At 45.6% G+C, this 26,446-nt stretch overlaps 2 protein-coding genes across 8 annotated transcripts in view; both read left to right on the forward strand.

Moving 5' to 3' along the window:
• The window catches only part of XPO1 (exportin 1), a 41,366-nt gene extending 39,038 nt beyond the window's left edge, over positions 1-2,328 (forward strand). Inside the window, exon 25 of the mRNA XM_084798357.1 lies at positions 1,377-2,328. Within this exon, the coding sequence (XP_084654483.1) occupies positions 1,377-1,523 (147 nt within the window). The 3' untranslated portion in view covers positions 1,524-2,328. The remainder of the gene's footprint in view (positions 1-1,376) is intronic.
• An 18,218-nt stretch (positions 2,329-20,546) lies between these two features.
• Positions 20,547-26,446, forward strand: part of USP34 (ubiquitin specific peptidase 34) — a 176,598-nt gene continuing 170,698 nt past the window's right edge. For 3 of the 7 annotated variants that reach the window (XM_084798364.1, XM_084798358.1, XM_084798361.1), the window contains exon 1: positions 20,558-20,753. In XM_084798364.1, the coding sequence (XP_084654490.1) occupies positions 20,711-20,753 (43 nt within the window). In that variant the 5' untranslated portion in view covers positions 20,558-20,710. Of the gene's footprint in view, positions 20,754-26,446 lie in introns of all 7 variants that reach the window. The other 4 variants (XM_084798362.1, XM_084798363.1, XM_084798360.1 and 1 more) reach the window with 4 other exon arrangements.

Consider the following 26,446-nt stretch of genomic DNA (forward strand, 5'->3'; position numbering starts at 1 on the left):
TGGGACTTACTAAGGCAGATGGATTACCCAGCAAGATCGGGGGTGTCTGTCTTCAGTGGTTTTTATAAGTACGCATAATTTTAGGGTATTTGAATGGATTTTGCAATATTGTGAGATACTTTAGATTATTTTTTGTGTGTCTGCATAAGAGGCAAGCATTCTACTACTGAGCTACATCCTGGTTGATTGTCCCCACTGCCCACTTTTCTTTTTTTCTTGTTTTGAGACCAAGTTTCTCTGCATGGCCTTTCTGCCTGCCTCTGCCTCCGCCACCCAAGTTCTGAGGTCACAGGTGTGCACCATTGTATGTGGCACAGATCTAATAAGACTAACAAACACATTATTGATAGCCTCTTTTAATGATTTTACACTCACCTTTTGATTCCATTACCTTTTTTTTTTTTTTTTAAACTGGTGTTTTGTTGTTGTTTGTTTATATATAGTGTGCTACCTGCGTGTGTGTGTGCACATCAGGTCTCTATAGATGGTTGTGAGCCACAATGTGATTGCTGGGAATTGAACTCAGGACCTCTGGAAGAGCAGTATCCTTAACTTAATCTCTCCAATCCGGATTCTGTTACATTCAATGCAATGTCCGTTCCCCTTTGGGGGAAATATTTTGCTTTTGGTTGTGAGCCATTTCTCCAGCCCTATCTTGTTTCTGAGACAGGATCTGGGTGTGTTCCCTATGCTTGGTACATACAAACCTGTGAGTTTAAACAGTCCGCCCACGGCATTCTCCTGAATACTCTGAATGTCTTTGTGTACAGTGCTTGAAATGAATGTTGTGCTGGTAAACAATCCCAGGGCTTTGTGGTGTATACACAAACTATCCTGAGTTAACTTACTCAAGATAGTTTAATGAGAATTTATGTCAGATCATGTACAACAAATAACAAATCATTGAGTTCTGAATGCAGAGAATATGAGAATACTTTCAAGACTGTGAACTGTGTGAATATTTGACTGAGCTACAATTTCAGTGATCGTGAGGCATATTAATATTTAAGCTGGTTGTGGGCACACCTTTAATCCCAGCACTTGGGAGGCAGAGGCAGGTGGGTCTCCTGAGTTTCAAGCCAGCTAGGCCTATACAGAGAAGCCTTGTTGGGTGTTAGGGCAACAACCTGTCTCAGAATCCCCCACAATATGATATATTTTTATATATATTTACTATGGAATAACACTGTACTATTCTGGATTCTACTCCCAAGTTTTGTTTTTAATTTAGTCTATGATTCTACTCATACACTTAAGTTATAAATCCAAGTGACAGATAATTTATATTTCTATTGTAAATGGCAAAAAACCTATATTCTGCCCCTAGTCCTAGAGGCAACTTAAAGTTTTATTTTATTTGACATCTGTGTCCACAGGAGTTCGCAGGTGAAGATACATCTGATCTGTTTTTGGAAGAAAGAGAAACAGCCCTTCGACAGGCTCAGGAGGAAAAACATAAACTTCAAATGTCTGTACCTGGAATTCTTAATCCACATGAAATTCCAGAAGAAATGTGTGATTAAAATCTGAAGTCCCGCGCTAGGGTCTTTTCTCTCTGCAACATTTGTTCACAGAAGAAAACAGCATATGGATTACTTGTCGACCAAAATGATGCCAATTTGTAAATTAAAATGTCACCTAGTGGCCCTTTTTCTTATGTGTTTTTTGTATAAGAAATTTTCTGTGAAATATCCTTCCATTGTTTAAGCTTTTGTTTTGGTCATCTTTATTTAGTTTGCATGAAGTTGAAAATTAAGGCTTTTTTTTTTTTAACTTTTACTTCATGCCCATTTTGTGGCAATGCTGGGGGAGGAAGTAAATTTGATTTGAAAATATACTTGTAAATTCTAATGCAAAATTATAAAAAAAATTTTCTTGTAAACAATACCAATTTTAATTAGGGAGCATTTTTTTTCTAGCCTGAATCTCGGTCTAGAAGAAAAGTAATGAGTAAAACCAATTGCGTTCAGGGGGTTGGTTCTAGCTGCAGTGTCTGGAGTCGGCACCTCTTGAGCTGAATCGTCTGTCTCTAGACTACATGTATCAGAGTCTGTGTGTCATGTTTGCAGCAAGATCATGTGCATATCATCCCATTGTAAAGCAACTTCAAAAATATGGGAACAGTTAGTTATTTTTACACAGTTCTTTTTGTTTTTGTGTGTGTGTGCTGTCGCTTGTCGACAACAGCTTTTTGTTTTCCTCAATGAGGAGTGTTGCTCATTTGTGAGCCTTCATTAACTCAAAGTGAAATGGTTAAAAATATTTATCCTGTTAGAATAGGCTGCATCTTTTTAACAACTCATTAAAAAAAAAACAAAGAAAACAAAACTCTGGCTTTTGAGATGACTTATACTAATTTACATTGTTTACCAAGCTGTAGTGCTTTAAGAACACTACTTAAAAGGCAAAATAAACTTGGTTTACATTTATTTTCCCTTCACTGACTTAAAATTATTCCTACACTAATGAAGGTGATTTTATTTAAGGATTGTAATATTTTTATCTTGGTTCTTATAAACAAGATTCCTAGCTGGGAGTCGTGATGCATGCCTTTAACCCCACCACTGGGGAAGCAGGGACAGATGATTTGGCAGTTACCATGGTCTACATAGTGACTTCAGAATATCCAGGGCTACATAATAGAGACCCTGTCTCAAAAATTACAACAAAAATTAAGGTTATTGGTAAGAGGTGGCAGTGAGGCAGGGCATTGAGTCTTCCAATCTCAGGGGAGGCAGGTGGAGTTTTAGGCCAGCCTGGTCCACATGACAAGTTCCAGGACAGCCACTATGTAGAAAGGGCTTGTCTGAAAACAAAAGCCAGGTGTGGTGGTGCAGGCCTTTAATCTCAGTACTCAAGGGAGGCAGAGGCAAGCAGGCATATCTAAGTTTGAGGACAGCCAAGGCTGTACAGAGAAACTATCTCAAAAAAACAAAAATTACAGGTGAATATTCCAATAACATTTCAAATCTGGGGTTTAAGGAATACCTCTGTGTACCTCTGCTTGGTGGCTTTCAAATGCTGTATGTTTTGGCGATACTTTTCCCTAGTATCCTACTAGTAATTGAGTGGTTAGGTGACTTTATAGGCCCAGCCAGATCACCCAGTGGGTAGAGTTACTTGTTTGTAAGAGTTTGATCCCTGGACCAACCCACGTAAGCTTTGTTTGACTTCCAAGATGTGCCGTGTATACCACCCGACATGTGAGAACACTGAATGTTTTAGGAAATTGTAACTTGAGTGTTGGTGACATTCCCAATGGGTTAGAAGTTGGCTGTCATGCTGTTTTTCCAGAAGTGGGTTAGTGTACTGCTAGCTGCAGCCTTGAGCCATAAGAATAGCATTTGTTCTTGGTATTCTTCTTGAAGGAAAGTTCAGGAAAATGGTGGATAAGTACTACTGAAATCAACCCTTAGGATCTGTTAGTAGCTAACTTCTCCAGTTGATGTCGTTCTAACCAGAACCGAGGGTCTCACCTGAAGTCCCGAGTGGTGTGATGACAGACAGTGTGAGAACCGAGGGTCTCACCTGAAGTCCCGAGTGGTGTGATGACAGACGGTGTGAGAACCGAGGGTCTTACCTGAAGTCCCGAGTGGTGTGATGACAGACGGTGTGAGAGGGAAAGATGGACATTTAAATCCCAGGCAGCAGAGCTCTGGAAACGGGGACAGTTGATGAACCAAGAAATAACAAGCATGGTGGCTCTGGGAGTTGAAGTGCAGGGATCCTTAAAGCAAGGTGCTTTACCTACCTGGCCAAGGTTATCTCCCTGCTTACTAGGTTCTCACAATTTTGGGAACACAGTTCTAACTTAAACTAGGTGGATCTCTGAGGGGAAAAAAAATCCTGTGTTTTAACCAAAAAAAAAAAAAAAAAGTGACGCACACTATAGCAAGTTACTGGGTTACTTAGCAAGATCCTACCTAAGACAATGAATCTAGAGCTCCCACACCCATGCTGGCTCTAGTTAAGCAAGTTGAGAGGGAAGTTTGGAGTGAGGAGCCCAACACCACCCTCAGAATTGCTCAAACCCCTAAAGTTGTTTGTTTTCAGCGGTGGTGGGGCTCAGATGTAAGACTTGGCACATACTAGGCAAGTCATCTCTCTCAACCTAAGCCCTAGTTCAAGCTTTTTTGTTTGTTTTGGTTTTTATTTTTTTAGGCACATATTCTTGAAGGAAAGTTTGAGAAAAGGTGTAGCCCTGGCTGGCCTCCAACTCACAAAGATCGCCTGCCTCTGGCTCCTAGAGTGCAGGTATTAAAGGTATGCACCACCGTGCCTGACCCATGAGGAACTCTTTTTCACTCTTTCACTAATCTGTTTTTTCTTTTTCCCAGTTCTTTTAAGACAGGGTTTTTCCTGGGTAGCCTTGGATGTCCTGGACTAGCTCTGTAGACCAGACTGACCTTGCACTCACAGGGATCCACGTGACCTGCCTTAAGTGTTGAGACTAAAGGTGTGCACCACCACTGACCACCTATATTTTTGTATGATAGACCCATGATTACCCATTTTGGCAGATTCTCTTAAGAATTTAACACTTAGGGCTGGAGAGATGGTTCAGAAGCTAAGAGGTCCTGAGTTCAATTCCAGCACTTTATGGTGGTTCACAACCATCTATAATAAATATGATCTAATGCCCTCTTGCCTGCAGTGGTGCAGTACACATAATAAAAGGAATTCGGCAGATAATACGTAATACATAATATATACATAATAAATAATAGAGTTATTGTAGAGGGTTTTTTTTTTTTATTATGTGTGCAGTGTTCTGTTTGCATGTACACCTGCAGGCCAGAAGAGGGCACCTGATCTCATTATAGATGGTTGTGAGCCACCATGTGGTTGCTGGGAACTGATCTCAGGACCTTGGGAAGAGCAGACAGTGAGTGCTCTTAACCCCTGAGCCATCTCTCCAGCTCCTTGTAGAGGGATTTTAATCCAGCAACATGACCCCTCTGATCACATCCAAAGACCTAGGTCTTTGTGATCCAGCTGGAATACAGACACGCCCTTAGTACATGTTTAATGCCAAGCAATGAAGATAAAGTTAGTTTGCAGAAAGAAGCACCCATATTTGAAAGTGATCTTCAGTTGAAAGATTTGACAGTGTATGCCCAACTCAGGAGAACAGAGAGGCAAGAGGCTACTTAAGAGTAGCAAGCGCTGGTTGCACATGGTGATGCATGCTTTTAATGTACAGCACTTGAGAGGCAGAGGGAGACAGGGAGTTTGAGGACCATATTTACAGATAATTATAAAACCCTCTCCAGGGTTACTAAAAGGGCAGCTAATTTCCAATGGGGACAGGAACAAAAAACAGTTTTGTGTGTGTGTGTGTGTGTGTTTGTGTGTGTGGCTGCGGTAAGCTCATCTCTGTGGACACAACCCTGACCAATATTCAACCAGTTGATACCCTATTTATTGGTTAATTGGCAACTGGGGACTCTTCATAAAGCAAAAAAAAAATCCACCAACATTTGCCTGTTGGTTTCTATTGTAAACACTTTCCACATACAAAAAATAGATATTCTCTCATTGAAAACAAATCTGGACCTTTGTGTTTTGTTTGTTTGTTTGGTTTTTCGAGACAGGTCTCTCTGTTTATCCTTGGCTGTCCTGGACTTTCTTTGTAAACCAGGCTGGCCTCGCCTGCCTCTGCCTCCCGAGTGCTGGGATTAAAGGCGTGCACCACCAGGCCAGGCAGGATCTGTGTCTTTCTGCACTGAGGAAGTAGCTCAGTTGCCTAAATTGCTCAGTCCTCCCCCAAGAGAGGCACCTATTGAACTGTGGGGACCAGTGGGACGGTCACAGCATTTGGCTAACACATGGTTCTGATGGTTCATCAATGACTGATTGAACCAGAACTAAGGGACCGTGGCAGGGGGATGGAGCAGTCAACACTGAGGAAGGACCACAGAGTCAGCGCAGCACTACTGGCTGTAAGACAAACCACTAGGAAAGCAAAAGGAAAATCTCTTATCGTCTCTAGTTCATGGTGCGTGTACAATGGTATAGCTGGTAGTCATCAAAAGGGAAAACCACACCTGGCAGGCACACGGCATGAATGGAAAGGGCAACAGCTAGCTCATACAGGCAAGACAAAAAAAAAAAAAAAAGTTTGAAAATAATGACATAGTGGACACATTGGCATCATGTTTTTCTTTTTTGTTTGTTTATGAGACAAGGTTTCTCTGTATAATAGCCCTGGTCTCAAACTCAGAAGAGAACCACCTGCCTCTGCCTCCCGAGTGCTGGGTTTGCAGGCGTTTGCCACCACACCCAGCAGTGGTGCACACCTGTAGTCAGAGGCAGGCAGATCTCTGTGAGTTCAAGGACAGCCTGGTCTACAGAGCTAATTCCAGGACAGCCCGGGCTACCCAGAGAAACGCGGCTTCAAAAACAGACAAAAGCCCAGGGAACAAATATAGAATAAATCATTACTATCACTACAAAAATGAGGGGAAATTGAAAACCAAATTAAACCAGGACAATCCTATGAGAATAACTATGATAAGGAATCCATAGGCAGGCTGTGGTTCGCATCTTTAATCCCAGCCCTAGGAAGGCAGAGGCAAGTGGAACTTTATGAGTTCAAGGCCAGCTTGGTCTACAGAGAATTCTAGGACAACCAGGGCCACACAGAGAGACCCTGACTGATAGAACAAATAAATAAATAATAAAGGATTTAAATTTGAAAGCTGCTTGCAAAAGGCAGGCTGAAATTTACAGTAACTGTCCTTTGTGATCTAGAAGTAAATACACTTAAACATTGAATTTATATATAAAGAGAAAGGGGATATGGGTATATTTATCTACAGATACTAAGATATATTTCTCTTCAGAATTTCAAAATTATTTTTAAGTTTTCAATTGAAATATAATTTTGCCAAAAACCATTTTTCCCTAGGAAAGATATAAAGTGGCCAAAAAATTAAAAAAAAATTTTAAAAAGGAAAAGAAAAAGAAAGAAACAAAGTGGGTCCAGAACAGTAAAGGCTTTACAGAGAAACCCTGTTTTGAAAAACAAACCCCCCCCCCAAAAAAAAAGGAAAAAGAAAAAAATGAAAGAAACCCTTTAGAGTTAGGGTTGGAGCAGGGTTTTATTTTTATCTTTCCGATAGAATAAAAACATCCAATTAAGGAATCTGGAGACCAATGGACAAGTGAGACATCTGAAGGAAAAGGATGGATCATCAAGAGAAAATGTCCCAAGAAAAAGAGTACCTTGGCTAAGTTGTATAATGCCCCTCATCTGACCAGCCTAAAATCCTGGCTCAGAGGCCTAGATTAGTGCCACCATCTTGCCCCTTCCACTGGACAGCAACCTGATGCGGGGCAGGCGCAGGACAGGCCCTGGCTGGCTCTCCTTTTTTTCTTCCCTTTACGCCGCTGACCCGCCCATGGCGGATTCCCAAATGCTTGTCTCTGCTGCCCTCTACAGACACAAGCGGCAAATGGCCTTTATATGGGTCCCAATTCAATTAAAAATTAAGGCTGGCTTTGGGATTGGAGTGTGGTGGGCTCTCTGCTTCTCTAAAACCACACATGCTTGTTAAAAGAAAACCCAAAATCTTCGTCTCTTATTAGAAGAGTCTGCCGGGCGTGGTAGCACACGCCTTTAACTCCAGCACTCGGGAGGAAGAGGCAGATAGCTGTGAGTTTGAGACCAGCCTGGTCTACAAAGCAAGTCCAGGATAACCAAGGCTACACAGAGAAACCCTGTCTCCAAAAAAAAAAAAAAAAAAAAAAAAAAGACTAGTCACCTGGTATGGGACAGAGGAAAACAAAAAATAAGGGACCATTCTGTTGCCACAAATCTCTTAATCTGCCAGGCGTGGTGGCGCACGCCTTTAATCCCAGCACGGGGAGGCAGAGGCAGGCAGATCGCTGTGAGTTTGAGGCCAACTTGGTCTACAAAGCGAGTTCAGGACAGACAAGGCTACAGAGAGAGACCCTGTCTTGAAAAACCAAAAACAAAACAAAACAAAAAAAACACAAATCTCTTAATCTTTTCATTTGACACAAACACTCACTCTTTCTCTCCTCCCCACCACAACCCCTCGCTTTTTTTATTTTCATTTTTTGTTTTTGTTTTTGGAGACAGGGTTTCTCTGTGTATCTCTGGCTGTCCTGGACTCACTTTATAGACCAGGATGGGTTTGAACTCACAGAGATCAGCCTGCTTCTGCCTCCCAGAATGCTGGGATTATAGGTATGTATGTGTACCACCATGCCTGACTTCTAAAACTTTTCTTAAGGTGTAAATATTATCTCAAAATCTATAAAATTATTATGCATACATCTTTCTGTCATGATACTAGTAGTCATACGGAATATAATTCTAGAAATGAGCTTCTTATAGCATCCTGCACCTGCTTTCAGGCTTGAGTCTGAAGCAGGTAGCCCGGGAGCAAAGTTTGTGTGCCTTGGATGTACTAAATAGATTTTGGTTCTTCATCCTTTTGGAGATCTGCTGAATTTAAACATTTAAAATGTGTAAGTTTTCTACAATAACACGTGACCATTCCTAACAGTAACCTTTGAGGTCTCCAAGAAGATGATGGGGCCCTGAAACAACTCATCCACCTGGACTGTGGTCACGCTAACCATTGGGAACAACTGCCCCAGGCCGCTTCTGCCTCCAGGTTCTGGGCCAACAGCAGAACCCTTTGGGTTGACTGTCGTGTTCTACCTAGCCTGCATTGCTACTGAGGTGACAAACACACCCAAAGGTCAGCTTCCGACGACAAACTGCTCAGGACATTCAAATTGCTGAGTTCACAGGAGATGGACATCATTCTACAGAACTTTGAACTCAAAGATGCTCAACCCTAGGACGGCCAAGTACAACCAAGCTGGACAGTGTGGAAAGCTTGGCAGAAATAGCTTCAGTATTGTAAGTGGTTTTACTGTGTTAGAATTCAAATCTTTCCTTTTTATTTAGACAAAAGGGGGGAAATGTTGCAGTTATTTGGTCACACTGTGAACCCCAGGATTGTGTCACTTACTTGAAAAACCTGTTTCCAGTTGTGATGTGGCTCAGCCCAGGCATATACCTTTAATCCAAGAGCTTTCTTCTTTTCCTTTTTCTTTCTTTCTCTCTTTCTTTCTTTTGTTTGTTGTATTTTTAAGACAGGGTTTCTCTGTGTAGCCCTGGCTGTCCTGGACTCACTTTGTAGACCACAAGAGCTTTCTTCTTGAATATTGTAAACAGGATTAAATAAAGTCAACCATAGGTCAGGAGGCAGAGCAAACAATCAGTTGACAGGAAGTGAACATAGCATTATTTAGAAAAACTGGACAGCCTGGTCTACAAAGTGAGTCTAGGACAGCCAGGGCTATTACACAGAGAAACCCTGTCTTGAAAAAAACCAATAAAGAAAGAAAGGAAGGAAGAGAGGAAGGAAGGAAGGAAGCTATAGATGGCAAGAGGGAGTCAGGAAGACTGAGGCAGGGAGACACACAAGAAGTAGAAGGTCGGACCTTGGCTGGAAGGAGGCTCTCCTTGTGCAGGACAGCTGAGGAGCAAGGTCAGCTGGGTGCGTTCTCTGCCTCTCTGAGCTACTAGGCTTTCACCCCAGCATCTGGCTCCTGAATCTTCACTGGTAAAAATCAACCAATAGAAAATTGGTTAAACAAACAAACAAAGAAAGAAACAAAATGGCTATCCTGCAAGTTAGGAGGTGGAAACTATTGTGTTAAGGATGGTAAAAGTGAAAGACCCTGGGATTTTCTCTTTGATCCTCTCCCGTGGCCAGTCTTGGGAGTCTATTGCTCTAACTTAAGAAAAACAAACTCCATTTGTTTTAGCCTCCCTTTCTGGTATTAGAGAGGAAGCCAGAGAGTCTTTTTTTTTTTTTTTTTTTTTTTTGGTTTTTCGAGACAGAGTCTCTCTGTGTAGCCTTGGCTGCCCTGGACTCACTTTGTAGACCAGGCTGGCCTCGAACTCACAGCGATCCGAGCTGGGATTAAAGGCGTGCGCCACCACTGCCCGGCTCTCTCTCTCTCTCTTTTTTAAGATTTATTATTTATATAGTATCCTGCCTGCATGTCAGAAGAGGGCACCAGATCTCATTATAGATGGCTGTGAACCATCATGTGGCTACTGGGAATTGAACTCAGGACCTTTGGAAGAACAGACAGCGCTCTTAACATCTGAGCCATCTCTCCAGCTCCGGAAGCCAGAGTCTTAATAATTGTACCAAAGACCTATATTCTCAGATTGTTGATTTAACCCAGGGCCTTCCAAGCTTACTAACCCTGAGTGCTATCCTAGCTTTCTTTGTGTAACAGCTCTAGCTGTCCTGGAACTTGCTCTGTAGGCCAGGATGGCCTCCAACGTTTTTGGTTTTTTGAGACAGGGTTTCTCTGTGTAGCCCTGGCTGTCCTGGACTCACTTTGTAGACCAGGCTGGCCTCGAACTCACAGCAATCTGCCTGCCTCTGCCTCCCAAGTGCTAGGATTAAAGGTGTGCGGCACTACACCCGGCTCCATCCTAGCTTTCTAAAGCCATTCTTGAGTGTGTTCTGAGACAGGGCTTTCCTACATAGTTTAAACTAGCTTCTGGCCTGTCTCCTGCACACTGTGGATGTCTTACAATGTAATCAGATTTGTTATCTTGGAGCCGAGTGTGGAGGTGCATGCCTTTAATCCCCTCACTCAAGAGGCAGAGGCAAGCCGACTACTGTGAGTTCAAGGCCAGCATGGTCTACAGAGCAAGTCCAAGATAGTCGGGGCTACACAGAGAAAGCCTGTCTTGAAAAACAAACAAAAAAATTTGTTAGTTTGGGTTTGCTTTTTTTGTGTGTGTGACAGGATCTAGCTACCAGACAGGCCTTGAATTCTTCAAATTCTCTTCCCCCAGCCTCCTGAGTCCTGGGTTTACAGGTGTGCGCCATCATTATGCCTGGCAAAAGTGAACTGCTTCTCTCTCTTATTTTATTTGGATGGGGTTTGTTTGTTTTGGTTTGTTTTTTGGGGGCAGGGTTTCTCTGTGTAGCCCTGGCTGTCCTGGACTCACTTCGTAGACCAGGCTGGCTTCGAACTCACAGTGATCCACCTGCCTCTGCTTCTCAAGTGCTGGCATTAAAGGAATGCGCCACCGTGGCTAGTACTAGTATTTTGCCTGCATGTATGTCTGTGCACTTATGCTCACTGCCTGTGTGTGTGTGTGTGTGTGTGTGTGTGTGTGTGTGCGCGTGCGCGCGCACGCGCTCGCACATGAATTAAACCTAAATCCTCCGCAAGAGCAGCAAACACTCTTGTCATCTCTTCAGCACCCTATCTCCTTTAAAATGAGTGCTGAGAACGGGAGCAGGGAGCCCCCTGTTTAAGTGTGTGTGTGTGTGAGTGTTGGCCTGTGTGTATGCATCCCACATGCCATGCCTGGTGCTCAGTAGGTCAGGACATCAGATCTCCTGGCCTTGGAGTCATGGCTGTTTGTTAACCACCATTTGGGTGCTCGGAATCAAACCTGGGTCCCACGTGAGAACAAGCCTGCAGGCATGGTGGCAAATGCAGCAGAGGTAGGTGGATCTGTGTGATTTTTGAGGCTAGCTTGGTTTACACAGTGAGTGACAGCCAGCCAGGGTTATTTAGAGAGAACTTGCCTCAAAACAAACAAAAAGTGGGGTCTTATTTTGTAGTGCTGTCCCTGCCTTGTAAGTAATGAGATTACAGGCCTTGGTCACTTTGCCTAGCAGGAAGCCTTTTGAGACAGTGTGTCATGTAGCCCAGGCTGGCTTTGAACTTGCTAAGGATGCATGGTACTTGGGATTGAATCTATGGCTTTTTTTTTTTTTTCTTTTCTTTTCAAGACAGGGTTTCTCTACATAGGCTTGACAAGCCTGTTTTGGTTGCTGTTGTTGTTGTTTTGTATTTTGGGGTTGGGGTTTTTTGTTTGTTTGTTTATCAAGACAGGGTTTCTCTGTGTAACAGCTCTGGCTATCCTGGACTTGCTTTTAAAAAAACATTTATTTATTTTTATGTTCTGTGCATTGGTGTTTTGGCAGAGGAGAGGAGCAGTGAGTGCACAGCAGAACTGGGGATGGGACAGCTGTGACGGGTGTGAGAAAAGGCTGTGGTTGATCAGAGGAGCAGGCCCTGACCCACTGGGGTCTGCATGATGGTGTACAACATCCAGTGCTCACACTCAGCCTTGAACAAGCTGTCCAGTCACAGATTGCCCTGAACAGTGACAGGAAGTCTAGGATAAAGAATGGTCCTTTTGCCGGGTGGTGGTGGTGCAAGCCTTTAATCTCAGCACTTGGGAGGAGGAGGCAAGACGATTGCTGTGAGTTCGAGGCCAGCCTGGTCTACAAAGTGAGTCCAGGATAGTCAAGGCTACACAGAGAAACCCTGTCTTGAAAAAACAAACAAACAAACAAATGCAGATCCTCTGGGGTGGGCTACAGTCTCTGTTTTTCCCAGAAATTGCCTTTCACCAGAAACTAGCTGACCCTGTTGTGGGTCAGCAGTTAGACTAAAGACAGATAGAGATGGAGCAACCCTGTTATGGTTTAGCAGTTAGACTAGACAAAGAGGGAGCCAGATACCCTGTGTGGCAGGACATTATGACCCTGCCTGGAATTCCCTGTGTTTTGAGAAAAGCCTGCAGCTGGGTTGCTATAGCAATATGCTTCCCTGCCTTTCTGAACTATAAAAGCTGCTGCCTGACTAATAAGAGTTTGATCAATCAGACTTGCTCTCCTTCTTTGTGCCTTGCATTTTCAACAGGTGAACTTCCTCCCGCGTTTTAGTCGAACCCCGCAGGCCAGGGCAACAGGTGAGCACCACCATCGCCACCTGGCTCCCGTCCTGTCAATTCTTTGTGAGCTCACTTGTGCAAACGCCCTGTTTTTCTGGAAAACAAGGTTTCCTTGTCATCCCTCTGGCTCTAACAATCTTTCTGTCCCTTCTTTCATACAGACCCCAGAGCCCTGGGGCAAGGGGTGTGATATGTACATCCCATTTAGGGCTGTGTCACTCTCTTCCCGTTGAGGAGTGGAGGTTCTGTAAGGACGACTTTCTCTGATGAGGCCCGAGAAACGCTCGGATGGATGCAAATGGCTGTAAGCCACTAAGGAACTGTTTACTATTATGTCCATTTAGGAGGCAATAGTATTGGGTTTTCACCACACGTTCTTGGCCCTTTAACAGTGCTAGGGACGGGCTCCAGATCACGAAGCAGGCCTTACGTCTAATCAGAAAGTGGTTTGTGCCATGTGACAGACTTTGCAGTTTGCAGGCTTTACAGCTAGGTGAGATTTGAAGATGATCACTTTCCTCTTTCAGTATTCATAACATTTTCCAGGTCGGTAGAGGAGAATCTTCCAGGCGGGCACCAGCTTGATTTTTCAATGTTTTCTTTGTTCGTTTGTTGTTGTTGCTTGTGAGTGACTCTGTGCAGCCCTGGCTGTCCTGGACTCACTTTCTAGTCCATGCTGGCCTCAAACTCACAGAGATCCTCCTGCCTCTGCCTTGGAATGCTGAGATTCGAAGCATGCACCGCCACTGCTTGGCAGACGTTTCCATGACTCCAATATGTGGTATCTTGTGTTTTTTTGTTTGTTGTTTTGTGTATCCCTGGCTGTCTTGTAGTGACTTTGTAGACCAGGCTGGCCTCGAACTCAGAGATCTACTAGGCTCTGGCTCCTGAATGCTGGGATTAAAGGTGTGTGCTACACCTGGATTAAAATTTGTTTTATTGGGGCTGGAGAGATGGCTCAGTGGTTAAGGGCAATGACTACTCTTCCGGAGGTCCCAGGTTCAAATCCCAGCACCCACATGGCAGCTCACAACTGTCTGTAACTCCAAGATCTGACACACTCACATAGACATACATGCAGGCAAAACACCAATGCACATAAAATAAAGGTAAATAAAAAAATTTTGTTTTATTTTCCATGGATGAATGTTTGCCTACATGTCTGTAAGTACAGGTCAGAAGATAGCATCAGATCCCCCGGAACTGGAGTTACATGCAGTTGTGAGCTGCCATGTAGGTGCTAGAAACTGAACCCAGGTCCTCCGCAAGAGGTATAAGTGCTTTTAGCCACAGGGTACGTCTCCAGTCCACACATCATGTATATATATATATATATATATATATATATATATATATATATATATATATATATATATTATTTTTTTTTTGAGACAGGGCTTCTTACTGAATCTACAGCTTAGCATTCTAGATAGTTCTCTGGCTGGGTACTGACTGACTTCCAAGGCTTTTCCCCACTGCCCCCAACCTGGCTAGAGTTACAGGTATCCACTGTCACACTTAACATTTATATGGGCACTGGGGTTCCAAATGAAGTTCGTGTTTGTACAGCAGGCATGTCAGTCAGTGAGCCATCTCCTCAGTCCCTGTCTACTTTGTGAAAGTGCCATTATATTCAGCCTTCACACTGCTCCATTTAGAAAGGGTTGTAATCACTAGGGGCCCTAGTTTCTATAATGTCTAAAACATGTACTATTTGCACCTACTAGAAAAAAAATTTTTTTTTTCCAGACAAGGTTTCTATGTGTAGCCTTGGCTGTCCTGGAACTCTGTACACCAGGCTGGCCTCAAACTCACAGAGATCCACCTGCCTTTGCCTCCCAAGTGCTGGGATTAAAGGTGTGAGCCACTGCACCCAGCCCTAGAAAAGGTTTGTTTTCTTCTAACAATACTTCTCTGGATTCTCAGAGCATTTGTGTCTGTCTGTCTATCTGTGGGAACTGAACTGAGACACATACATGCATGTATGTATGTATGTATGTATGTATGTATGTATACAAGCTGCCTAACACCAAGTTACATCTCCAGCTCTGAACTCACTATGTAACCCAGATGAGTCTCAAATGTGTGGCAGTCCTGCCTCTGCTTCCCAAGTATTGGAATTATAACTTGTGCGGCTATATACTCTGTGCACTACTATATACCCCGCGTGGTGCTCTATCCTGCGTGGTGCTCTATCCTGTGTGGTGCTCTATCCCATGTGTGATGCTCTATCCCGTGTGTGGTGCTCTATCCCGTGTGTGATGCTCTATCCTGCGTGGTGCTCTATCCCATGTGTGGTGCTCTATCCTGTGTGGTGCTCTATCCTGTGTGTGGTGCTCTATCCCGTGTGGTGCTCTATCCTGTGTGTGGTGCTCTATCCCGTGTGGTGCTCTATCCTGTGTGGTGCTCTATCCTGTGTGTGGTGCTCTATCCTGTGTGGTGCTCTATCCTGTGTGGTGCTCTATCCCATGTGTGGTGCTCTATCCTGTGTGGTGCTCTATCCTGTGTGTGGTGCTCTATCCCATGTGTGGTGCTCTATCCTGTGTGGTGCTCTATCCTGTGTGGTGCTCTATCCTGTGTGGTGCTCTATCCCATGTGTGTACTCTATCCTGTGTGGTGCTCTATCCTGTGTGGTGCTCTATCCTGTGTGGTGCTCTATCCTGTGTGGTGCTCTATCCCATGTGTGGTGCTCTATCCTGTGTGGTGCTCTATCCCGTGTGGTGCTCTATCCCGTGTGGTGCTCTATCCCATGTGTGTACTCTATCCTGTGTGGTGCTCTATCCTGTGTGGTGCTCTATCCTGTGTGGTGCTCTATCCTGTGTGGTGCTCTATCCTGTGTGGTGCTCTATCCCATGTGTGGTGCTCTATCCTGTGTGTGGTGCTCTATCCTGTGTGGTGCTCTATCCCATGTGTGGTGCTCTATCCCATGTGTGGTGCTCTATCCTGTGTGGTGCTCTATCCTGTGTGGTGCTCTATCCCATGTGTGTACTCTATCCTGTGTGGTGCTACATCCCGTGTGCAGCTGTATCCCCTGTGCAGTACTGTATCCCATCTGCTACTATATGCTGTGCACATTTCTTTTCCCTACACATGCATGTGCTGCCAGACTCATCACAAAGTTTTTTTATTTTTTATTTTTCACATAAGCAATCTAAGGATAGACACAGGAGGAACCCAGATTATTTTTTTACTTATTTTTTATTTTTCGGTTTTTCAAGACAGGGTTTCTCTGTGTAACCCTAGCTGTTCTGGACTCTTTTTGTAGACCAAGCTGGCCTCGAACTCACAGAGATCTGCCTGCCTTTGCCTCCCAAGGGTTGGGATTAAGGGTGTGTACCACCGTACCATGCCTGTATGAGAAATATATCTTGAAAATAAATAAATAGCTGGGCAGTGGTAGCACACTCCTTTAATCCCAGTACTTGGGAGGTAGAGGCTGGCGGATCTCTGTGAGTTTGAGTCCAGCCTGGTCAACAAAGAGTCCAGGACATCCAGAGATACACAGAGAAACCCTTTCTCAAAAAGAAAGAAAAAAAATAGGGTTTCTCTGTGTAGCCTTGGCTATCCTGGAATTCACTCTGTAGACATGGCTGGCTTCTACCTCAGAGATCCACATGCCTCTGACTCTGCAGTACTGGGATTAAAGGCGTGCAGGACTACCTGTCAGGGACCCAGATTTTATTACTGTATATCAATTTTAAGTTAGTTCTTATCCTGTTTGTAACTCCAATGTTAGGGGGGTTGATGGGTGAAGGATAGCTGTACATAGTGACACGCACCTGTAACCCCAGTTCTCAGAAGGCAGAAGCATGAGGAATTTGAATTCAATGTTAGCCTGGGCTAACACAGAGGAACCCCGGTCTGGCAAAAGTACTGTATCAACCCTACAAAATGTTTATTTTACTTATTACATTTTATTTTTCTTATGTGCATTCGAGGTTTGCCTGTATGTTTTTCTGTAGGAACTGGACCTACAGATAGTTATTAGCTGCCTATGGGTGCTGGGAATTGAATCCAGGTCCCCTGGAAGAGTAGCCAGTGCTCTTATTGGCTGAGCCATCTCTCCAGGCCCTATTTATTATTATTTTGTTTTGTTTTTTCTGAGACAGGGTTCCTCTGTGTAGCTCTGGCTATCCAGGAACTCACTTTGTAGACCAGGCTGGCCTTGAACTCACAGAGATGTGCCTGCCTCTGCCTCTCAAGTGCTGGAATCAAAGGCATGTGCTACCATGCCTGGCTTACTTATTTTTTAAATTAATTTCCATGTTTATTTAAATCAGTTTCAGGCAAAGAGAAGGGTTAAAATGCATTTTATTGGTTGAAATAACCCATTTATGAGGAAGGGTAATTCTTCCCCAAAGACTCAATACTCTACAGACATGTCAATATCATAGGCAAAAGCTTAAAAGGTATGACCAGCCTTAGAGAAACTGGGTTATTAAGACTGCTAGTTTAAAACAAATTAAAAATATTCCTTTGGAGGCTGGAGAGATGGCTCAGTGGTTAGAGCACTGTCTGCTCTTCCAGAAGTCCTGAGTTCAATTCCCAGCAACCACATGGTGGCTCACAGCCATCTATGAGATCTGGTGCCCTTGGACGTTCAGGTAGAACACTATAAAAAATAAATCTTTTTAAATTTTATTATTATTATTATTGGTTTTTTGAGACAGGGTCTCTCTGTGTTAGCCTTGGCCTTGGCTGTCCTGGACTCGCTTTGTAGACCAGGCTGGCCTCGAACTCACAGAGATCTGCCTGCCTCTGCCTCCCAAGTGCTGGGATCAAAGACATGCACCACCAAGCCTGACACAAATAAAAACATCTTAAAAAAAATTCCTTTGGTAAGGGTGGGAGGTTCACTGATGCCATGTGAAAAAAACTGGGACCTGCTGGGAGGGAAAAAAAAGTTGTTATGAGGGTGGACAATGGGTTGAAGAGATGGTTCAAAGGTTAAGAGCACTGTCTGCTCTTCCAAAGGTCCCGAGTTCAATTCCCAGCAACCACACGGTGGCTCATGACCATCTGTAAAATGAAATCTGGTTCCTTCTTGTACAGGCAGGCACACATGTAGGCAGAATACTATATAAATGATAAATAAATCTTAAAAAAGAAAAGGGTAGACAAAGATTGGCTGGAACATGACCTACTGAAACAATAATCAGGGATATTAACATGTTAAGTGGGGGAGGGGGAGGATAAAAGCAAAATAGCTGTACAACATATAAAGCTCATATAAAACAAAATAGGTTGGAGTGAAACTTTATAGCAGTTCCACTACATAGAGAAAGAGTGACACACCTCGACAAGATATCTTAAAAAATTACTATAGGGGGGCCGGGCGTGGTGGCAGAGGTAGGTGATCTCTAAGTTTGTGGCCAGCCTGGTCTACAAAGCAAGTCCAGGACAGCCAGGACTACAAGAGAAACCCTGTCTCGAAAAACAAAAACAAACAAACAAAAAATTACTATAGGGCTGGGAAATGGTGGTGCTCCCAGTACTCAGGGAGGAAGAGGCAAGTGGATCTCTGTGAGTTTAAGGCCAGCTTGGCCTACAAAGCGAGTACAGGACAGTCAGGGGTATACAGAGTGACCCTGACAACCAAAATTTACTATAGGGCCTTCCTTATGTGGTATGCTTGCAGTTTGGGAATTATGTACATGACCTTTCAGACTTTGTGGTCACTATGTAAATGTTAGAATGTTTAAAATTTTAAAAAAGCCGGGCGTGGTGGCACACGCCTTTAATCCCAGCACTCGGGAGGCAGAGGCAGGCGGATCGCTGTGAGTTAGAGGCCAGCCTGGTCTACAAAGCGAGTCCAGGACAGTCAAGGCTACACGGAGAAACCCTGTCTCGAAAAACCAAAAAAAAAAAAAAAAAAAAAAAATTTAAAAATAATTTTAAAGCCAGGCGTGGTGGCACACACCTTTAATCCCAGCACGTGGGAGGTAGCGGCAGGCGGATCCCTGTGCATTGGAGGCCAGCCTGGTCTACAGAGCAAGTTCTAGGACAGCCAAGGCTGTTACAGAGAAACCTTGTCTCAAAGGAAAAAAAAAAAGACCCGTTGCTTTTACTCATGTTTTGGCTGTATGTATGTGTGCCAGGAATGTCTGGGTGACAGCACAGGTCTGAAGAGGGCATCTATCTCTGGGACTGGCTCTAGACGGCTGTGAGTCACCATGTGGGTGCTGGGAATTGAACCCTGGGCCCCCCTGCAAGTGCTCCTAACTGCTGAGACACCTCTTTTGAGCTTCTAGCTCATTCTTAATTGCAATACCAAACTTAAGCTGGGTGACTCTTTCACTCATTTCTCCTTCCTATTTTCTTTTTAAAAATACTTATTTATTATGTATACAGTATTCTACATATAACAACTGCAGGACAGACCCGGGGTGGGGGTGGGGGGACAGACACGGACTAGATCTCATTCTAGATGGTTGTGAGCCACCATGTGGTTGCTGGGAATTGAACTCAGGACCTTTGGAAGAGCAGCCAGTGCTCTTAACCTCTGAGCCCTCTCTCCAGCCCTATTTCTTTTGACACCTGAGTGTGTGTGTGTGTGTGTGTGTCAAAGTCTCTCAGGTTGCCTTCCAACTCGGAGCAATGCTCCTGCCTGCGTTTATGTTTACTGCCGCAAACCATCATGGCAGGCCTCGTTCCTCACGGCAGTAGCTCTTGCTGTGTGTGTCTCTGATGAGAAAGCCTAATGTACCATTTCCGATGAAGAACGGGGAGGCACATTATGAGGAGACCTCGTGCGTAAAAACACGAGACGACATGGTTTTCCCTCCGCGCCATTTCTAGTCCCATCAAGGTGTCTCACTGCTGAGGGACGGATGAGCCTCCCAGAATCAATCGCACGACGGCGATAAACAGGGATTCAGGTTGGGACGCGCCCTGGGCTGTTCCATTCGCACGAAGCCAGGTGGGGAAGACAGCCGCGCGCCGGAACCCGCTGACCCACCGCGGTCTCCGCCCCTAAGAGCCCGGGCGGCGGCCAAACTTCGCAGCGCGTCCCCTGGGAGGGGGGACCGGGCGGCGAGAGGGCGAGGCGGGGAGGCGCGGGGCGAGCGGCGCACCGGTCCGGGCTCCGGTGGAGCCTCCCCGGAGGGAGGGAGCGAGCGAGCGAGGCAGCGCGGAGCCCGCCGGGGCGGGAGAGCACGCGGAGCCGCGACCCGCCCGCAGCCTCCGCCATCTTCCACTCACCCGACTCCCCCCACCCCGCGGCAGCGGGCGGCGCGCTTCCCTTCCGGCCGCTGACAGAGATCCGGGCTGGGCGGGGCGGGCGGGCGAGCGAGCGCGCGCGCGGAGGGGGGCGGTGGGGGTGGGCGGAAGAGGAAAGGGAGGGCGGCCAGCGAGCGGCTCCCGCGGGGCGTGCGGCGTGCGGCGTGCGGAGGGAGGCGGAGCAGGGCGGGGAGCAGCAGGGAGGGCGGAGGAATGCGAGCGCGAGGCGCCTCTCCTCGGCTCCCTCGCCTGGGCGGAAAGAGCCGAGCGCAGCCCGAGCGCTCCACTAAAATGGCGGCGGCGGCAGCGGCGGCGGTGGCCGCGGCGTCTGGTCGGTGCTGAAGTGACTCTGCTGCTTCTCTCCCCGCCCGCCCCTTCCTCCTCCTCCTCCTCCTCCTCCCTCCCCAGTCCTTCCCCCCCGCCATCGCCGCCGCCGCCCGCGCCTCGGCGCCCCTGAGGCCTGCGCCGCCCTCGCCCCCCCTCCTCCTCCTCGCCCCCGCCCGCTCCCGGGCCCGCCGGCCCCCTCCCCCACCCTCCGCTCCCCGCCCCGTCCTCGCCGCCGCCCGCCCGCCCGCCCGCTCGCTCTCCCTCCCGCCCTCCCTCCCCGCCCCGCCGGCAGGCCGGCCCCCTCCCCTGCCTCCGTCCCCTCCCCCCCGCCGGTCGGGATCAGTCAGTGTGATCCGAAGCGGGGGAGGGGGGGGCGGCGGCGGCGGCGGCCGAACGATGTGCGAGAACTGCGCAGACCTGGTGGAGGTGTTAAATGAGAGTAAGTAGCCGGGGCTGGGCGGGGGGGGAGACCTGTCGGGGTGCACGGCTCGCGGGGTGTGGGGGGGTGGGGGAGCCCGGCTTCCGCGGCCTGCGGGACGGACGCACGGACGCACGGACGGCGTGCGGGCCTGTGGGCCCCGGAAGGTGCGCGGTGGCCCGGCGGTCGCGGCGCCTCGGGCCCAGGCCCCGCCGCCTTACCTGGGCGCCCGAGAGGCCGCGGCGCAGCTCCGGCCCAGTCAGGCCTGGGCGCTCCCGGCAAAGTTTCCTCATTACAGGTGTCAATTAATGAAGGGCCCTGGCGAGCCCATCCGCCCCGCTCCCCCCCCCTCCACCCTCCCTCCCCCGGCGGAGACGGTGTGGGAGGTGGGGTCGGAGCGCCAGGTTCTGCTCCGCAGTCGAGCCCCAGGGCCGCCCTCTTTGATTTCCAGCGTGCCGGGGAGGCCTCGCTTACCTGCTAATTTTCATTAAAGTCCCTGGGAGAAGGGTGGTGATTTTTTCCCCCCCTTCCCTTGAGGGTGTGTGGGTGTATTAAATCCATCTGCCAGCCCTTAAATAGCAGAAAATGAACTGCGGTAGTGATGACTGGAGCCGTCTTACCTTAATTAAAAATAAAAGGCGATAGTATTTCTTTAGTGTACCATTCGTCGTTGAAATAGTAAAATCTATTAGGAGGAGATGTCTGTACCGGAGACAGCCACTCCGACTAGTCATGGTCTGGCTCTGGAAATGAAAGGCCTTATTCTATATTACATATTTTATTTTATTTTTGGCCCATGCAAGATTGCATTTCTGCTTAAAGGATCAAGGTGTATTGCAAGTCAGCCACTTACGGGCCCAGAGGCCTAGGTTGGAAGAGGTGATTTACATGAAAAGACAATTTACACAATTTGCTCATTGTGATAAAATATTCATTTGAGGTACTGAAACTTACATTCAGCAGATTTCCAAACTTAACATTCTTTTCATTTTTTAAAATTTTTTTGTTTTTGTTTTTTTCCTTTTTTTATTAATTTATTCATATTACATCTCAATGGTTATCCCATCCCTTGCATCCTCCAATTCTTCCCTCCCTCCCATTTTCCCCTTATTCCCCTCCCCTATGACTGTTCCTGAGGGGGATTACCCTCCCCCTGTATATTTTTTTGTTTTTTTAAGACAAAGTCTCTCTGTGTAGCCTTGGCTGCCCTGGACTTGCTTTGTAGACCAGGCTGGCCTGAAACTCACAGCGATCCACCTGCCTCTGCGCCTCCCTAGTGCTGGGATTAAAGGCGTGCGCCACCACCGTCCGGCGACATTTTTAATACATTCATTTAAATAGTTGGTTTAAGACTGTAACATCATTTTTGTGTTTAAATTTTACTTTATTATGTGCTCGATTTTCTCTTTAGTGACTTAAAGGTAGGTAATTTATTTTCAGCTGTGTATTTACTTCCTGACGGATGAAAGTAGGTGTTTGCCTATATTCGTACTGCATCTTCCATTATCTGTGTCATCTTAACTTTTCCATTTTATGGTTATTCCTATTTTGATAGAAACTTCATTTTTGGTACAATTGATCTGATAAGCACAAGTCCTTAGTACTAATTTCAGTAAAACATTTCGTATCTTAGATAGATATTGATGATTCTGACTTTGCTCTCAAGCTTGGAAGTAGTTTTATTGTTCAGTATGCTTAAGGAAAAGATTAATTTTTATTATTTTTCGAGACAGGGTTTCTCTATGTAGCCTTTGCTGTCCTGGACTCGGCGTTGTAGACCAGGATGGCCTCGAACTCACAGCCATCTGCCTGCCTCTGCCTCTTGAGTGCTGAGATTAAAGGCGTGGGGCCAGCACTGCCCACTTAGTTTTTATTATTTTTTAGTTGTTTGTAGGTATGTGTGTGTGTTGATGTGGGGTATATTCATGTGAGTACAGTGGCCCAATAAGGCCACAGATAGCAAATCCCTTGGAGCTAGAGTTACAGTTGTGAGCTGCCCCATGGGGTGCAGAGAACTGAACCCAGTCCCTCTGAAAGCACCAAGTGCCCTTGTCCTCCAGCCCCCTTGGGGTGATTTAAGCATTGTTTTAAGTCTAATTAGGAATGTTGTAAACATAATAGCTCAAGAAAGTTTATTTGAAAAGAGATGGCATCTGCACGATAAAGAAAGATACTGTTTTTAAGGGCGGGAAAGATTGCTCAGCTGGTAAAGGTGCTTTATTCTATATGCCAGTTGATTTGAAAGAGTTTATTCTCAGCCCACACTTGTTCACACGTGCATGTAAGTTAACAGTAAAAAGATAAAAGGCATCATTTAAGATTATCTGTGAAACTCTTGAAACTTTGTGTAAGTCAGTGGTCTCCAAAGGTACTTACCTCTTTTAAATGTTTTCTTTTTCTTTCTTTCTTTTTTTTCTTCTGGTATTTTGCGACAGGGTTTCTCTGTGTTAGCCTTGGCTGTCCTGGACTCGCTTTGTAGACCAGGCTGGCCTGGAACTTGCAGTGATCAGCCTGCCTCTGCCTCTGGAGTGCTCGAATTAAAGGTGTGCGCCACCACCGCCCAGCTTTAATGTTTTCTTTAAGGCTGATTTGAAAAAAAATGTCTTTAATCATTATCTCATGAGATACTTTTTTTTTTCTTTTTTGATTTTCTAGACACGGTTTCTCTGTGTAGCCTTGGCTGTCCTGAACTCACTTTGTAGACCACAGCAATCCGCCTGGTTCTGCCTCCCAAGTGCTGGGATTAAAGGTGTGTACCACCACCGCCTGGCCCCAATGTACTTTTTTTTTTTTTTTAAAGCATTGTAGTTGTCTTAAATGTTTTCATGTATAGTGAGACCCTATCTCAAAATGATATTTTCTTTCCTGTTTTTTCTTTTTTTTTTTTTGAGACAGGGTTCCTCTGTGTAGTCTTGGCTGTCTTAGACCAGGCTGGCCTCCAGCAGTGTGCCTGCCTCTGTCTCCTGAGTGCTGGCATCACATGCCTGGCTCAAAACAATATTTCATTTGTGCTGTTCTTGTATCCCAAGTATAATATTAAATTCTCGGGGAACAGGACATACTGTATCTCACTGTGGAAATGGTTGCCAATGTACATGATGGATGGAGCTTCATGGTGAGCATGCTGGTTGAACTTTGACTAAAGCTTGTTGAATTAGCCTGGCCTGGTGGCACAGGCTTGTTCCTAATCCCAGCTACTCAGGAAGCTGAGACAGGGGAATCATAGTCAAGGATCTTCCTGGACTACAAGATGATTTCAAGGCCAGTTTGGGTAATTTAGTGAGACATTGTCTCAAAATAAGGAGTAGTGGTGTTTTCCTAGTGTGGCTGAGGCCCTGGCTTCAACCTCCAGGATTGGACCATTCTCCCCATCCCCCACCTCCAAAAGAACAAGGAGAATCAGCTTTTTTTTTTTCCTTTTGATGTTTTAAGACAGGGTTTCTCTATGTAGCTTTGGATGTCTTGACCAGGCTGGCCTTGAACTCAAAGAGATCAGCCTGCCTCTGTCTACCTAAGTGCTGGGATTACAGGTGTGTGTCACAACCCCCGCTCAACCTGTTTTTTGATAGTTCAAGGCTGGCCTTGAACTCCTTCCTGGTTGGTCCTCTTGTCTCAGGGTCTTAAGTCTTGGAGCTACAGCTCCTCCACATATAAAAGCTTTGTAGACCAGGCTGGCCTCAGACTCACAGAGATCCATCGGCCTCTGTCTCCTGAGTGCTGGGATTAAAGGTGGGATTCTGGGATATATAGTGTACATTGTACAGCTCACAGACATTTGTTGTTGTCTGTTTTCTTTTTCAGTATTTTATTTAACTTTAATTTATGTGCATTGGTGTGAGGGAGTCAAGTCTTGGAGTTACAGACAGTTGTGAGCTGCCACGTGGATGCTGGGAATTGGACCTGGGTCCTTTGGAAGATCAGACAGTGCTCTTAACCACTGAGCCATCTCTCCAGCCCCTCACAGACGTTTGTAATTGAATTCCTAGGGGAGCCAGTGTGCACAGACACATAGATACAAATGTAAATAGTTATAAAAAAGGTAGTATTAGGGCTGTGAATGTTGCTCAGTTGGTAGAATGTTTGCCTGACACATGTGAAGTCCTGAGCTTGGTCCTTGGTACCACATAAATTGGCTTTATGATGCACTTCCATAGTCCCAGAACTTGGTGAGTGGAAGTGGGAGATGAGGGGTACGCGCAGTGCGTTGAGAGCAGCCTGGGCGAGGGAGACCCTGTAGTAGGTAATGGTGATGTCAGCTAAGGCCGCTTGCAGAGTTGAGAAGCCCTTGTGGAACCTATTTAAAGTCACCTTGGACATCAGCAGATACCAAGCAAATGTTTGGTAAAAGCTTTTCTCCCGTGTGCAGGTAACTTCCCTTTGTACTTTGTACCTGAATATTGAACCAGCTTTGGACCCCCTGGCTGCTGGAAAGTTAACTGTGGCAGGGGCTTGCCACTCAGGAACCAAGAACAATGTGAGCGCTTGCAGAATCCCTGTCTCTTTACTTTAAAAAAAATGTGAGAACTTTTATGTTTATTTTCATTCAGCAAAGGAACAGAAAGAGAACATCCTCTCCTAGGAAGCAAGTAGTGGGAAAATGAGAAAACTTTGAGGGATATGCTCTCCTCCTTGTGTACTGGATCAGTGTGCCTTTATTGAAGTTGCAGTTATCAAAGAAGAAATGGATGAACTGGCTAGATTCTATGTCATTGAGGATGCTGTGCTAGAAATGTAGGAACATTTTAAAATCCATTTTATGGGAATTTCAAGAAGAGTAGCTGCATTTGATGAAATTGTAGGCTGTTCATAGGCCAGAGCTACAATTGTCAGATTTTTATTTATTTATTTATTTATTTATTTATTTATTTATTAAAGATTTATTAGTCATACAGTGTTCTGCCTGCATGTACACCTGCAGGCCAGAAGAGGGCACCAGATCTCACTATAGATGATTGTGAGCCACCATGTGGTTGCTGGGAATTGAACTTAGGACCTTTGGAAGAGCAGACAGTGCTCTTAACCTCTGAGCCATCTCTCCAGCCCTGTCAGATAGATTTTATTTAGGGGCTTACTCTTTCTTTTTAATTTTTTCTCCCGAGACAGGGTTTTTCTGTGTAGCCCTGGTTTTCGTGGACTTACTCTGTAGAGCAGGCTGGTCTCGAACTCAGAGATTGCGTGTCTCTGCCTTCTGAGTGCTGGGACTAGCCACCACTGCCTGACCTCCTAGTTGGCTGGCTTTCTTTCTTTAAATAAATATTTATTATTTATACAGTATTCTACCTGCATGTGAGTCAGCAGACCAGAAGAGGGCACCGGATCTTATTATAGATGGTTATGAGCCACCCTCTGGTTGCTGGGAATTGAACTCAGGACCTCCGGAAGAATAGCCAGTGCTCTTAACCTCTGAGCCATCTCTTCAGCCCCCTCTTTCTTTTTAAAGTTCTTTTTCGAGACAGTTTATTTAACACCCCTGGCTGTCCTAGACTTGCTTTGAAGACCAGGTTGGCCTTGAACTCAGAGATCCACCTGCCTCTGCCTGGGATTAAAGGTGTGTGCCACTACGCCCAGCTGCTTATGGGCTATTTCTAATAACAATTGTCAGACTTATTCTGACAATTCTAATCCCTTTCAGCTGAGTTTGGTATAATGTGGGATCCATTTATCTTCACATCTGTATGCAAATATTATGACAAAAAGTTGCCCCGCCAAACAAC

This window comes from Acomys minous (assembly GCF_964271855.1).
Source record: "Acomys minous genome assembly, chromosome: 10".
Taxonomy (NCBI): Eukaryota; Metazoa; Chordata; class Mammalia; order Rodentia; family Muridae; genus Acomys; species Acomys minous.